Genomic DNA, 16,301 nt, shown 5'->3' with positions numbered 1-16,301 from the left:
AGGGCTTTAAAAACTCATATTCATCATCTTGTGAAACTAGAGGCTGCCTGTGACCCTGATCATTTGTGAGATCTGTAACCTCAGTGTTACCACGTCCAGAGTAAATGTTTACCCTACATGTGCCTGTCACCATGGAAAAGCCCGGTGAACATACGGGAAGGAATATTTGCAGATCCAAATGAAAAGCAAGCCCCCACATCTCTTCTTCATACTCATATACAAACCAGGAGTTTGCTTCCAGCAAGCCATTTAATCAGTGGGCTCTGCTAGGCAGCACGGAGATAACCCTCAGCGCTGATAAATGGAAGCTGTTAACCCAATGTAAACATTTGGTAAAAGCAAAACCTAAAAGGCGGAGCGTGGAGAGCAGCTCTCCACGCTGGCTTTCCTCAGCCAGGTGCACGAGGGATGGAAATGTGGCTGCCAGGGCTGGCTCCTGAAGGGCTGACCCTGCCGTGAGCTGCTTTTGAGGCCCTTTTCCCTGCTCCACTGTCCCATGGCAACGTATTTTGCAAGAAACCCAGATATTTGCAGAGTGGTAAAACTGCTCTGACTGCTCATGCATTGCAATGTTAGTGTGTCTGTGTCACCCGCCCTGCCGTAACTTTTGCCATGTTATTTGGCAGACTGCTTTTGACTTGGCCATCTGGCTTTGAGGTCCAAGACCCTGCTATAATGTCTTTCTGCAAATCTGTGAGATCTGGACCCCAGTCATTGGAAGGAACAGCGAAATTCAAGAGGAGAGCAGCTCCCCATGCTTTGCATCCCAGTGGGCAAAACAAGAACAGAGTGGTGGGGAAAGGATGAAGCGTGCAAAAAACCTGAGGCATGGCAGGTGATGAAAACCCTCTTTTGCCCTCCATGGTGGCCCTTACCTTCTCGTTCTTCCTCTCTTCAGCCTTGCCGGCAGGGCTGGGGCTGGCAGGGCCACCCAAGGGCCCGCCACCCACCTCGCCATTGAGGTGGGCTGCGCTGACATTGGGCGGCGTGATGGCGGCGGCGGCGGAGGTGAGGGGGATGAGGGGCCGGGCCCCTGGGGCGGGCGGCTGGTGGCCGTGCTGTGGGGAGACAGTAGGGTGAGGCCGGATGGTGGCGGCCGGCAGGCGGGAGGGCGAGCTGGGTGTCCGTAGTGGCGAGACCGTGGCGGTGGGACGCTCCGGGGCTGGTGCCGGGGGGTGAGCTGCGGAGGGAAGGCAAAGTGAGACCTGGTTCCCCGCCATGCTGCCAGACCCAGCCCTTCGCTTGCAGTCGCTGCCATGAGGCTGCCGGAGAGCTGTAGCGCTTACCTTTCACTGAGGATATCTCAGCCTGAAAGTGCCTTGGGCAAAATCCTAGAAATCCGCCTCCTGGCTGTGACAGGCCTGTCTGCGGACACCAAAATGGCTGTTCCTCCCTGATGGTGCCATAAGGGTACAGTCTTGCTACCTACCTTCACGCTCAGAAATAAATAAAAACCCTACCCCATTTTTTAAATACTTAGTCTTATTCCAGCTGGGCTGTTTTCCAAACCGCCAAGACCCCCTTCTAATGTTGTTGTTAATTCCCTGAAATCTTCTGGGGCAATGTAGCGTGGGACCTAAAGGGTTAGCCCAGATGACCTCGCAGAAGGCAATTACAAAGGGAGGTCTCTTGTTTCAGCCTTAACAAAATGATCAACAGCACATCACTGTGCTGTGCAAGATAAATTAAGCTGGAATCCACTGGAGAATTTCTGAGATCAGCCTCATCTCTGCTAGTGAGGTCCCTGGGGGACTATGAAGTGCCTTTTAGCCTTGCTTGCCCTGATGAGCACGCCCTGCTTATAACCACTAGGAACCAGGAACTGGTGCTCAGCTGTTTAATGGTGGCCACGACTCACTGCCGAGGTCACCTCCCCTGGGATTTGGGGGCCTGTTGCATGCTTCATGTTTCAAAAAGTGTGACAAAGCTCTAGGTCCACTCCCACAATGACGTTTCTTTCGACTTCCAGGTTGGTTGATTGCTTAGGTTGCTACATACAACTCCATTTCATGTACAGAGCAGAAACTGAGTCCACACTCATTCCCTGACTTAAATGATTAAATAGTGCGACTGGCTGGAAAATACCAATTTCACAAATAATTTCAAAGTTTCATAATCAGGTTCAGCTCAGCCCCAGTGCAACATCTGAACTTTAGAACATTTTTCTGAGCATAACCTATTCACCCACTCTTCAATGGCCTCCTCTGCTGGTGAGGGCATCTACCTGGAACATGAAAGCACAGCATCCAGTCTTAGTGCACTGCCTGTTCTACGCAGAGAACAGATCTAGGCAGCTGACTATCCTCTTTCTTTCTCCCTCTCCTTCTCATTGCAGCCTGAGCCAGGACAGCTTTGTGGATGAAGTCTGGTTGAACGACATCCATTCCTGACAAAAAGCTTTAATTCCGACAAGTCAGCTTTTCTTTGACCAAGAAGCATTTTTCTGGAAAATTTCTGACCCACTCTGATCTGTGGTTTTCTTAAAATTCGTCTGAAGGATACATTTTAACACAGGACCAAAAGCAATTGCTGGAGTTCACTCAATATATAACTAAACAATAATGCCAGAACAACTCAAACCACTTTTTTTTTTCTTTTTCTTCATTTGTTTCTATGGTTAGTAATGGCACCCATTACCAGGGATTAAAATGACAAGGCGTGCCATTTGTCACACTTACTACACCAGCTGTGCACTCCTGCAGTCAGGAGGGAATTTAATCCCCCAGCCTTATGCCATATGATACTGAACTTGATGGGCAAGAGATCATCAGATTAGCACCTCCAAAGTTTACATGAGTCTCTCTCACAGTAACTCTCGTACTACACAACATCTCTCTTTGTTTTTACTTTTTCTCATAGAAAAGAAACCAAACTATCATTAACTGGTCTTGCAGTGATTTTACCGGGTAGCATGAAAGAAAAGCCTAAAAGTTGTTATTATAGACCCCTTTAAGACTATTCTTACTATTAGTTACCTTTTCTCCTCTTCCCTGGATTACCAAGAACATATATTGGGAAGTGTAATTCATTTCCACAGAGCCAGAGAGGGCACCACTGGTTATCTTGAAGCAATTCTCTACTAATTTTTCTGTTTGGAGCCTGTGTAATGCACAACCTCTGTTGCCAGAAATCTAATTTTTCTGGGACAGTTAAGCTTGTAGGGTCAAGGTTTTGTACCTCTGGTTGTAGGGAGGAATGTCTTTCCTAATTCTGGAGGAACAGCACTGTAATGGAATTTCACTACATGTACCTGGATGCTGAAGACTGATTTGATAATTATATTGTGTATATTACGTTCATATAGTCCTCCATGTTTCCAGACACAAAGGAAACAAAAAGCAGGGAAAACAGCAAAATAAATGTCCTGAGAAAAATCAACTGTGAGCGGGACTCTCACATTTTATTCTGTAATTTCATCTGCTTACTGTTATAATGTATGTCTTTGCTCTGGGATCTCTGGATCTGGACTGTGCTGCATCAAACATGCTATTAATTAGCAATGTTCACTGAAGGCTATTTTTGTTCTACACCACTCATATTTCATTTTGGGTGTATTCCTACATTAGTGGCCTTGTGCAAAATTGATTTGTTACTCATGCATATTGCAAGCCAACAGAAAACGTGATTTGAATACCGTGCCAGCTTCCTTCTCTCGGAAGGCTTTTCAGAAAGTGAATGTGCATTGCCCTGTCCTGCAGGACTGTAGAGCCCTTCTGGAAGGTCTGGAGAAGTCCCACGTAGGAGACTTCAGAGCTGTCACGTGGCCTGTGGATTACGCTGCCTGCTGGCTCCTTGGCATTCTGAGATGTCAGAGTGACCTGGAAGAGCAGCCTTAAATCTGGGAAGCTGCTGAAGGTATGGCACAGCAGCACCGTGGATGGAAGGCATGGGGTGAAACAATCCATCACCTTGGTTTCCAGGCACCCCATCTGCCTGCTGGCATGGGCACAGGACACACCAGGAGCTCCTAAATACTGGGCTGACGGAGGTTTGCATGCTGACGCAGCACAGAGGCACATCCTACACCACTTCCCAGCAAGCACTCTCCATTAGCACCCTGCACATCTTGCCCAAGGGGGGACATTTCTGCCTTTGCACCACAGTAGCAGAAGGGCTTTTGCCTGTGTGGCTTTAGGGGAAAACAGTAGCCCTCTAAAGCAAACAAAAAGAGGATAAACAGATTATTCCCCAGCGTGGCATGGACGGCATGTAAAGTCCTGCCAGTGTTTGCTGAGCAGAGGAGTTTGCCCTGTTTGAGACTCAGATTCACATGTGTTTGATTACATTTTTCGCCTTTGGCCTGGACTGTGTAGGAGGTGAGATTAGACGGTCATAATGGTCCCTTCTGGCTTCAAAAGGTACGAATCCGTGACTTACAACGCTGTATATTTCTCATCTGGGCCTGCTCTGTTTTGTGTCTGAGACCTCAGTTTTCAGCAGTCACAGTCCTTACTGATCTGCCTTTGTAAACACCATGGCTCAAGTCCCTATAAAATATCAGAAACAAAATGTTTTAAATTTTACTATGAAGTTCCACCACAGGATTTGCTTTTACTTTATTCAACATCAGAGCTGTTTAACATCAGGGAAAGGGGGAATAAATTGTGCTCCAGAAAATTGTGCCGTACATCAAAAAGGAAACCCAGAAAGAACAGAGCCCCCCTGGTGTGAGAAGCTCTTATTCCCGTTTCAAAAAAGATGGCAGTATTTTTCAGATCTCTTGCTTTATCACTAACACCGGGTCCCGTTCTGCCTAATAAATACCTTTCATCCCTGAAGCCCAATGAAATGCTTCTTAATTTTAAGTCGCACGTTACTTGCTCTGTGATAAGGACAGTATTCTTTTCCTTCAGCATGCCAACCGGACTCAGAACTGTTAATCTCCTTAGTATGCAGGGTGCTTGCTTTCGCTCAGATAAATTGTATAAATATTTGTAAACACTATAATCTATTCCAGCTGTAGCAACAGAACAATCTGAGAAATACAACGTGGTTCCCAGAGATCAATAGAAGCCCATAAATATTATGAGCAAATAAAACATACCCTATTCCACATTGACCGACCTGTGACTGAACTGAGAGCCCGGCGAAGGCAAGCTACGGGGCCGGGCAGCTCGGGGAGGCTGCCGTACGTACCCATCTGCATGGCGTTGCGGGCCTGGCCAGCCGGCTGCTGGGCTGAATACCTCAAGCAGTTGTTCAGCTGCGGAGAGGCCGCCTGGAGCTGGGGATGCGTCTGAGGCGCTGTGATGGGAACGACCGGCCTGACAGCCGTGGCGGCGGCGGCAGTGTGAGTGGCCCCACCGGGGTGCATGGCTCCAGGAGCTCCTTTTGCTGCCTGAGCTCCCCCAGCTCCGCCAGTCCTGGACTGCCCAGCTCCCACCGGCACCCTGTGTGGAGATGGAGTGGCGTCAGCACACTGTGGAGACCCCAACACCCAGCCACCAGGGTGATGCGCACCCTCAGTTACTCAACATGACACCCCTCGGGTATTAAACAGAGCTACACGCAGTATTTGTACCCTTACAGGACACAGTAAGCATGCTGGTGGACATTTTCACCCCTTCATCCTATGGGAAGAAGTGCAGGCTGAAAACAGAAAATTTTTCCCATATATATATATACATATATTTCCTTAAGCTCCTCTTCCATCTGAATAGTTTCTAGTGAAATCACAAATCTAAATTCAGAAGAAATGGGCATCGCCCAAATGTCATGTTGTGTGCCAGAGGCTATTTTACAGGCAGTAATGGACTAATAATTAAAACAGACATGGGGATCTTTTCTTAGGACCGAATCTGCATACCACCCCACAGGGGGAAAAAAGATGGATGGCAGCAAATTTGTGTGTGGCTTTTGAAGGGGACCGAAAAGCAGCAGACTTGGCAGGGGTTGGCTTGACTGAGCTCTTACCCTACCAGCACAACCATCCCTAGCGTAGCCTTGCTGGGGAAATACAGAAGGGAAGGGAATGCAGCTGACCTTGCTGAAAAGGAAATCCAAACAATAATCGACCCCTCTTCTGCTGCTCACTTTAACTGCATGTGTAGTTCTTGTCTCATCTGAGTGACTGGGGAGAGACCTCAGCGGGGAGGAATGAGGCCATGCAATGAGTTCAGCCTAAAGCATGTCTCATTCCTCTTACCACTGAGCTGGAGTCTCTCTGACCAGGGCAGGAGGACAGCAATGGACAAAACTGCCTGCTGCTCAGCAGCTTTTGCTGAGTTTCTTACTCAGGTTTCTGAGTAATTTCCCAGTAGGAGATGCTATGAAACAGAGGGATCATTTTGTGCTGTCCTCCTCTCCTTGGCTGCTCCGTGTGCCAAGGTCCTCTTTGAGGAGAGGGCAGCAAAGGGGACAAGATGCAGAACAAAATCTGTAGGAAATGGAAATGAGGCAGTGTAGGGGGTGAGCAAGGGAAGAGGGGATAACGGAAAAGGGGCAAGACCAACATATGAGAGTGGGATTGGGAGAACTAGTGTGGCCCCAGACTGTTGTGTGAGAACAGAGAGAGGAGAAGAGCAGAAAGAGGGAGTATGCTGAACAATCTGGTGCAATTCAGAGAGCAAGAAAGACTGGGGGAGCAATTCCAAGAAAAGAATGGAAAGGGGAAGAAACAAATGAGTGAAATTCTGACAGAAAGAGGCCAAAAGACAGGCTGGAAGATATGCACGGAAAAGTGAAAGAAATAACAAGTGCAGAAGATGGCAGTACCCTCTGCCCCCTCTCCCCAAAAATAAAATTATAGGAGGAAAACCAACACTGTAGTGTCATAAAATCCAGAGAGGGTTTGCCTAGATTATTATTTTTTAAAGGTCTGATTATTTTTTTTCTTCAAACTCTTTTTCATCAGCCTTCAAGTGGGGAAAGGCTAGGAATCCCACCAGATGGAAATCTCAACTGTCTGTCATCTGCCATGAAGAGCTGGCAGGGTGGGAGTAAGGTTCGGCTGGGGCTATCTTGGCCATCTGTGCTAGACTGGGTTTGCCAGAAAAGCACGCCTAGCAGTCCGCTGAGGGCTGCCTTCAGGCAAGCATGCACACTGACAGGTACAGAAACTGTATCTGTGACTCCAGTAGGGCTGGATAGATGTTGGATGTGGCAAATTTTCTTTGCTGCCCTGTGCCTGTCTGTCCATCTAGATGGTCTTGCCCTTTTCCCACTGTGTTTTCATTATGCGGCTTATACATCTAGTTCACTGGTCAACTTCTTTATCTTGGGTTCTGTAGGGAGCACCAAAAAAACATGTATGAATCTAATCCTCCGCTTTGCTGTCAAAATGAAGGGGAACAAAGTAAGCTGAAAGTGCAGCAAATAGGAGATTTTGTTGCTATCAGATTTTTCTTGCTGTTCTCACTGAGGGTGATTTAAACAGGAACGTAATTAGCTCACAGGATCATAAATATAACCATAAAGCTGCTTTTGGGTTTTGTGGAAAGGGCTTTTGCCCTTTAGCACTTCTCTGTGTCTTGTTCTAGCTGTGACATACTACATTTAATAAAGTCTTGCTGATTCAGATCAACAACACTTCAGCACGAACCTCTTTACTAATTAAGAGCTGAAGAGGCACAGAGTGAAGGCAGCCAAGGGGCTCTATAAAATCAGGTAAATACATTTAGGTTGATGAACAGTGAAGACCCCATGAATTAATGCTCTTTTTTTTTTTTTTTTTTTTTTTTTAGGACTGTCAGCAGGCTTAGTCATCATCTTCTCATCTGCTCTTAATTTTAGATCTTGCCCAGTCCACATCTTACAAACTTCTTATAAACTGAAGATGGAACAAACCTGGATCGATTTTTCAAGATCAACACTCTCTGAGTGGTGGGGTGCCTTTCTCTGGAAAGGAGCAAGAGATGGTGGAGACTGTGCATGTGGGAGGAGGCACTGACAGCTGGTGAGAAGGGATGAGCTCCGTTTGCAAACCCAGAGTGGCTCTAAAGGAGAGATGGGCATACACATGGCAACGTTTGCCTGCAAGGAGCAGTGGGGTAAAATAGTTGGGGACACACTCATGAACTTTCTCCTCAGCTTGCAGATTATTTCAGAATGGTCTACTTGGATTTCAGAAAAACAAAATTTAGATGAGGAGCTACTGCAAAGCAATCCACAAGCATTGCTTACTTTGTTTAATACTGGTATATGTCCAGTGGTTTCATAACAACACAAAAACATTAGCAAACAGATCCTGTGCGATAATGAAAGCTGGGCACATCAGACTTTGTAAAGCTGGGGGATGTAAATGCCATCTTCTAACAAAACTAGCCAAGTCTGAGAGTGTGGATGACTCTGATGCTGCAACCTACAAATCGCATTTCCCAAGTCTGCAATGAACAACGCTGCTACTGGAAAACTTCTGTAGGGGAAATGTGATTTAAAAGCGGAGCCACTTTGTTTTCAGCATCCTCCAGCCACAGAATGCCTCCCACCCCATCTCAGGCACCTCCACCCTGGCCGGCAGTCCTCACCTGGAAACAGGTGTCACGTAGTTCCCCGGGAAGACCCCGGACATGCCGCTCCTCAGGGACGTGCCCTTGAACCAGCCGTCCTGGCACTTCTCAATGACCCGGTACATCTCGCCTTTGCGGAGCTCCAGCTCGTCGTTCTTCTGAGGCTTGTAGGCGTACAGGGCCAGGTAGCTGCGGGGAGAGGTCGCACACGAAGAAAGCACACAGCTGACGTCAGCCACCGCCTGTCCCACCTCGACTCCAGCCCCACGGAGCAGAAAGTGAGCAGAAACACTGCTCAGAAAGAGCGGTGGAAAAGGGACATCATTACAGCACAAGGAACAAGGAATGGCAGAGACAGATCAACTGGGTGCCGAGACAGTATGGGAATAGCTAATGAGATTAAAGGGAAGGGGTAATTTAGAGATTAGCAAGACACACTTCTCACCCAGGGTGCAACTGAAGCCAAACACTGCCACAAAACATCACTCGAGAACTTAGCAATTTCAGAAGGAGAAGGCAGTTGCAGTCAGAGTAACCAGGACCCCAACAGGAAGGTTTGTCAGAGCCTAACATCTGGACGAAGCATACGTTCATATCCTTCAGGACGTGAGCCACCTCCACTGCGGATTTTCAGAAGAAACTTTTCTAATGGGTAAGCTATTTACAAATGTTTTAGGCAGCTTTTCTTGCAACTTCCTCTATGCTATTTGTGCTGGCTAGTTTTAGAAGCAACACACTGAACTGTTCTAATCCCTTATGGTAACACTTGTATTATGTGGGCAAAACAACAAATGACAGAGGATGAATTTTACAGCAGGATTTTTGCTTACGTAAGCTAAGTGGTAGGATTTGGCTTTGGGTGTTTTATATGCAAGCACACTCATAAATATGTAATGCAGTTCCCAATACGTAGAACTTTTTATTTATTTAATTATAGCTTTTATTCATTCCCTTTGTTTAGAATCTTTCTTTTTATCTTTCTTTTGTTCTTCTGCTGCTACTTCAGGGATGTGTCTGTTGTGAAAATGACTACAACTTAAAGTCCCTAAAGGTATTCTTTCTGTTTAGAGAGCGCCCTGTTGGAAATTAAGAATGATTGCTTACACTTTGTGGAATAATGGAAAGTCTGGATAGGATAGCAAGAATCACATGCGGAACAACATTTCCTTTGTAAATACCATTCTTTTTTTGGTACTGTCACCTTTCTACAAATGCAGAAGGGATTTCTGGTAATTCTTGATCAGGGTTGTGCCTTGAGTTCTTGTTTGTTTGTTGCTTTTTTTTTTTTTTTTTTTTTTTTGGCTCTGCATCTGACAGGCAGTGCAGAGAGTTTGGGACAAATGGGGAAACAGTTGTGGAAGGTGCATTTACACTACAAAGTGCATCAGAATGCATTTAGTCTCAGGGGTGGTTGAGTAGAGTCTTGCTGCCCACCTTATAGTTGCAACTTCATAGTTACAAAACAGAGAAATAAAAACTATAACCATTGTGATTTTAGGCTTGCAGCCAATAAAAATGATACATGGCTTTTTACTTCTACCTCCTAGGAAATATGATTGAGGAATAAATCCTGTTAGTTTTCCTAATTCTACTTCTTTATGGTGCCAGTAGATTTCCTTATTTTTATTCTGAAGGCAGTAAATAAACAGCAGTAATGAGCAGAATATGAAATATTTGGTAACAGCTCCTCGGGGCATCCTTAGGCTGATGTGCCTGACCGTATTTACCATGTGCATGGGGTACAAAGACCCGATCAGAAATTGTATTTCATTAGTCAACAGATGGGAGAAACCATTCCGCACATCTTTTGTTTAGCCTATATTGTCTATATCATCAGGTGGTCCTGAGCAGGTCTGTTGTTCACCTGATGGAAAACACAAGGCTACATACGAACTGCAGAACATTAAAATGCATCTCCCTGACATGAAGTAAGGTTACATGCTTCAGTGCTAATCCTTCAGCACAGTGCTCTGCTAGGACATAACAGAAAGTGCTAGGAACTGTGCTCACTTGAGGGAGCAAAAAGAGTGGCTTTGGCTATGCCTTTTTAAATTGATGCTTAAATATGGCTCATATTCAGGAGCTATGGGTAAAGCAGGAGTCAAGGAGAGAGCATTATAGACTGTTACACTCACTTGGGCCTTTTCCCAAGGGGCTATATGTAATAATGCAATTTACAGGTTGAGATGCTGGAAGAAGGTGTAAGGAAAATTACCCTAAGACAGGTGGATTGTAGGCTGCTTTGCCTTGCAGCTGTCTCCAGCTCTCCTATGAGTTTCTTTCTGCTCCTCCCTGCAAATTCCCCCAACTCAGCCTCCAGTCTGAATAACCAAATAAGCACATACTCAGGACAGAGTACCAAAATACTTGCTGAGACTGAAGGAAGATGTACAACAGCCCAGCCTGGACTCCATGCCAGAGCCAGCCCGTCTCTGTATGGCTAAACTGATGAAAGCTGTGTGTGATAACCCACAGCGGGACCCTGGGACAACAACGGAGGTGATCAGTGCTTTTTCAATGGACTGTGTGAAAAAAGTCACCAGCCAACTCTCCACAGCCAAGATGAAAGTGATGGAACAACAATCTGAAATCCTGGAAGATGAAATTATTCTGGGCGATGTGAAACAGTGAGGCTAACAGGGAGCATGAGCTAGAGGAAGCCAAATCTTCATAAAGTTCCCTAAAAAATGCCTATGCAAGAAAGTATCTCCCACTCTTGGCTTTGGGGAGCTGCCCATGACTCCAGTTATAATGCAAAACCCCCATGGCTCTGTCTAGGACTGTGCTTCTCTGGATCTGGTACAGCCTTCAGAGAACGCTTCCTCTTTGGCTGGAGTTTGGCTTGCAAATGCAAAATGTCAGACTGGATTACAAGGATGCTTCTCAGGGGAGAGGACAGGAGAGGCGTGGGAGGGAGCAGGGAGGCTTGCTGAGGCACAGAGGCAGGGGTATTGCCAGCCAGCTGGCAATTGGCCTGATTCAGCATCTAAATACCAGAAATACTGCTGATTATAGCACCGTTTGAAATAATTTTTTGCCCCACTCCATGTCACACAGGCCCCACAGGGTGGCTACAGGGTGATGATGCCCCCTCTCCGTGGGGCAGCTGGCGATGTCGGGTGCTCTCAGGTGTGCAGACCTCACGTTGGTACCGCAAAAATTTTTTACCTTGGCTCTGTTCCAACTCCCCTATTCTCCTTAAAGCAGTTTTCCTGTTACTTTAGGATTTTGTTTCTGAATTCAGGTATCATTTTACCCATATCATAACAGTGGTACTCACGCGTACGTGTGTTTATATAGTTCTGCTGCTTATATAAAGCATATGTGATCAAAGGAAAGGGTTGAGTAGCTTGACTAGACAGGTACCAAATAAGCCAACTGGACTCAGAGAGATTTATTCTAATGAAGTCTATCATTTTTGTTCTGTACCTAGTCAACCTTCTGTTCTTCCACATACAGTTTAACAAGCTCCTATCCCCATGATACTCTTGCACTTTAAACGTTCACTTGATGCCTGTGCTTATGGAACTGAAAAAAAAAATGTAATTGGGTCATTTTTTCTAGTTAATGATGAACATATCAGGTGTTTGATTGCCTGGGACTACACCTTTACAAGAGCTTTAGCTGAAGGAAGAAGATTTTCCCTAGCTGAGAGGCATTCTGTTTACTTCACAGTGATTCATGCAGCTGTAATAAATATACCAGGAGTCTAAAAGGGCTCATAGAGAAAGGGGAATCTTGTTTTTCAAAATTGTTTTTTCAAACTCAATGGAGTCATGTAAGAAATTGTGGTGTCTCTCTTCTCAGAGTGCTCCTGAGCTGAGATTCAGGCTTGCAGATTTCACACACATGCACACACGCACACGATTGGAAGCAAAGAGTAAGCAGTGAGTGAAATGAGCTGTCTGCTTACATATTGAGGGGGAGCTGGACCTTCGGTGGTATTCCCTGATCTCCAATTATTGCACTTGTCCTGGGACCAGCCACTGTTCCAATCGAAGAGGAATCCTGAAAAATTCAAGAAAGAACATACAAGGATTAAGGTGAAGCCCAGTGTTTCCTGAAGTGGTATAGGGTGAAGGCACAGAGGGAAAAAAAACCACATCCTTTATCAGTTCCCAGACTTTCTACCTTCATAATATTGCATTAAAAAAGATATCCTTTAGCCTTACACATTCCAGAAATACATTTCTGACACAAGGGATATTAGCTTATTAACTGCATTTCCATGTACCTGTCAGAGAAATTCAGTTATCCCTTGCATGCAAATCCTAAAAGTTCTAGAAAGCAAAACTACTTGAACTGCTTTGTAAAACCAGCTCAACATGTACATCTCTGCAGTAGTACCTTCTTTGATAAAGGTAACCTTTTCCCTCAGTAGCTTGTTTTTTCCATTTTTTCTCCTTTCATTAATGACTTGTGGATCTATGGAGAAGAAGATACTATTCAACTTCCAAAATGTAGACTCATCTCTGAATATGGTTTTTGACCTTAGAAATACTCTCCTTGAGAAAAAGAGACAAACTCTCCTTAAGAAAAAGTGACAGGTGACAGCACAAGCCAAAAGTAGTATCAGGAGTATCTCTGAATGGAGAAACTAGGAGTCTGCTACTCTTTTACCACATCAAATACATCACCTCCCTCATATAGGGAACCGGGCAGATACGTTTTCCAGCTAGTAATGTTGAAAGACAAATCTAAATGTAATCATTCCTTTTTCAAAGTTAATGCTGAGCCAAAGTATGCAGGGCAAACTCTTTTGAGTTGTCTCATCAAAGTTCCCACTTGTCTACGTAGAAGATGAATTTTGTCTGGAAACCTCCTCTGAAGTAATGACAAGAGCAGTAGCAACACGTCTTTGCTGCAAATACAGGACAGAGTTGGGCTGATGGGACTTGCAATGGTTTACTTGAGCAAAAGGTTTTTATAGGAAGTCCAGCCAAATGCTGGATGGACGTCCATACGTAGAATGGATCCACAAAGAAGTATCCGAAGTTTATGTAGCAACTGCAGGTTCAGACAGAGCCTCTTCCATACAGCAAATATTCTGAGCGGTTCACAGACCTCCAGTGCAGCTTTTCTGTTTCCAAACGCTATCTAACAAACAGTAAATATTGATCTACTTTGGGAACAGAAACATAGGGACATTTTTTGCACTTACAAATGACACCGAATTAAGCCAAGACACACATTGCTACTTAATTAATGGATTTCAAGGTCATCTCATTCCAGAGAAGCCCACATAATTATTACAGTGTCATGTCTCGATATTGCACTGTTAATTTATATTGCTCTGCTGAATATTAACACAGTATCATTAAGGAATCAAGCAGGAAACTATGAAGACTGCTCTGTGATTCCACAGCTTTTGGTAACAAGCAGCAAGCTGTCTCCTCTCTCACCAATATCTATGCTCCATCATGAAGTTGTAGTGACAAGTACATCTCCTTTTTCTCATTATTTCCCCTCACTTTCTGGCTGCTTGCTCGAACAAGGAAGGTTCCAGGCAGCTCTTCGTCCTATGTGTAAAAGTAAGCATTCTTTCCAGTCCTGTGACTAAGGCTCTATTAATCCTGCCTGTCATGTCAGTGAGATAATATCAACCCACCCAAAAATGTTAGGGATAGCTGGAACATGATTCCTTACTCGTTATTTTGAGCTTGTTAATGGGGTTAGGGATCGAGGAAGATGCTGAGCAGAGAGGCATGGCAAATGCCTCACCCAAGAGGCAAGTGAGAAACCAGCTGGTGCAAACTTCTTCGTGTTGTGCCAACCACACATCTGCTCGAAGCTGGAGAAGCTGCCTCCAAAACAGCAGAAAACAGATCGGAATCCGATCTTTTCTGCTACAACAAAACACTTTGTTTTTACCTCACGTGAAAAACTTGAGCTGAGAGAACAACCTCAGGGCGAACTGTATATGCAGACAATATCTCAGCAGTGTAGGACACATGCTATCCTTTCCCGAGCTCATACGGTCCTCTCAAGCCCAGAGAGCAGCATTGCTGTGTTAGCACCAGCCATTCACTTGCTCGCACTGACACTGGTGGCCTGTGCATCACCTATATTGCTAGAAGCACGAGCCCAAATGCTTTTTACTTGCTGTTATGCTTGTACTAACACACAGGCCTAGGGATTAAGACATCATATAATTGTCAGTTAGCGTTGCTTGATGACAGTGTTACTTTCTTCCCTTGACTAATCCCAGAGAAATCTCTGTAGTCCTCTATGTTCTCTACCCACTTGACAGTCAGTGTCTTGCCTGCAGTCTGTTGCTGTAATATTGCTGCATCTGGCGCTACCCTGGACCCTACAAACTGTTCATTTTTGCCACTTTGCTCAGCCTAGTAGCATATGCATACAAACTCTAAATCAGTGCCTGCTTCCTGACCATGCTTCAGTTTTTCTTTAGCTGCTCCCCCCTGCAGCCTTTGGCACGATGGGTTACTTGCCAGTCTGCCTCCATCCCCCGATTTTCATCATCAGGTTTCACTCCACGGGACCCACTGGCCTTCCAGGGCACTGTATCTACAGACTGACTTCTGTGAGAGATGTAGCTGTTATTTTTTCATACTTTTGATTACTTTTGTGGAAGCTTACCTTTCCACTTCCCTTTTGCACAGTTTACGTGGGTCCCTGCAGCTACTGGTAACACTAACAGCCCTCCTGGAGCACACAGCAGGCCTTCCTCCATCACTGCAAGCAGCAGGGCTTAGTTTGTTTTCCTCCTTTATTTAGCCCTGGAGCCAGGTTGTAGTTTTGCTATTGTGATCTAAGGAACAATGTACTAAACGTGCCCTTCTTTCTTCTTCATCTGCTATGGGGAATGGGAATCGGAGGCAGTGCTCTGATACTTTGTTCTCTGTTGGATACCTTTTGGGAGGTTCATGTGCTACATCCACCCTTTCACCTCCTGGTTAGGAGGCCATTTACCCTAACGTTGGTGTGCAGCTTTCTGAACTAGACACTGCCAACTCTTATCCCAGGTACTTAGGTCACTAAACAGCCCAATCTGACTTCTTTGCACGCTCCCACTTCTATCTGGCATCCTCTGAGTACCACTCACAAAGCCTGATGCTCTCAGCTCAACAACAGCTCTCCTCTTCCCCAGGGCAGCCTGCCCCAGTGCCTGCCCAAAGGCACGCTGAGGACGCCTCTGGGTACCTCTGCACCAAGTCCTGTTTCTTCACACCCAGTGAAGGGACTGGAAAACAAGACTTAACAAGAACGGCTGAGGGAACTGGGACTGTTTAGTCTGGAGAAGAAGAGGATGAGGGGAGATCTCATCGCTCTCTACAGCTACCTGAAAGGAGGCTGCAGAGAGGACAGTGTCAGACTTTTCTCAGGTGGCAAGTGACAGGACACAAGAAAACAGTCTCAAGTTGTTCCAGGGGAGGTTTAGATCAGATATAGGGAAGAATTTCTTCATGGAGAGGGTAGTCAAGCATTGGAGCAGGCTGCCCAAGAAGTGGTGGAGTTGCCATCCCTTGAGGTATTTGAGAGACATGGGGACGTGGCACTAAGGGACATGGCTTAGTGGTGGCACTTGCTTAGTCAGGGTGATGGTTGGACTTGGTGATCTTGAAGGTCTTTTCCAGCCTTGGTGATTCTGTGAGGCGCAGTAGAGTTATGTCTCTGTACTGTGGAAAGCTAAATCCTGAGTAAAACCCCCAGATGACCCCAATAAAACTTTTGGATACTTAAATAAGTAATGGCATCAGCCATTGTTTGGGTTGCATCTGAAAGGAAGAGACCCACAGCTAGCTGACAAGACTGAACTTTCCAGGCGACTGTGCAGCCTGAGGGTCGACATTTCCTGGTGAGAATGAATAGCGCGACTTCCTCAGGAGTCAC

At 45.6% G+C, this 16,301-nt stretch overlaps 1 protein-coding gene across 1 annotated transcript in view; it reads right to left on the bottom strand.

The window, feature by feature from the left end:
- SH3RF3 (SH3 domain containing ring finger 3) overlaps nucleotides 1-16,301 on the bottom strand; it is a 240,043-nt gene that overhangs the window by 32,505 nt on the left and 191,237 nt on the right. Inside the window, exons 5-8 of the mRNA XM_035565607.2 lie at nucleotides 12,361-12,455; nucleotides 8,466-8,636; nucleotides 5,137-5,390; nucleotides 876-1,180 (exon numbers count right to left, since the gene is read on the bottom strand). Coding sequence (XP_035421500.2) covers nucleotides 876-1,180; nucleotides 5,137-5,390; nucleotides 8,466-8,636; nucleotides 12,361-12,455 — 825 coding nt within the window. The remainder of the gene's footprint in view (nucleotides 1-875; nucleotides 1,181-5,136; nucleotides 5,391-8,465; nucleotides 8,637-12,360; nucleotides 12,456-16,301) is intronic.

Source organism: Cygnus atratus, chromosome 1 (assembly GCF_013377495.2).
Source record: "Cygnus atratus isolate AKBS03 ecotype Queensland, Australia chromosome 1, CAtr_DNAZoo_HiC_assembly, whole genome shotgun sequence".
Taxonomy (NCBI): Eukaryota; Metazoa; Chordata; class Aves; order Anseriformes; family Anatidae; genus Cygnus; species Cygnus atratus.
This window is presented reverse-complemented; position numbering and strand designations above follow the sequence as displayed.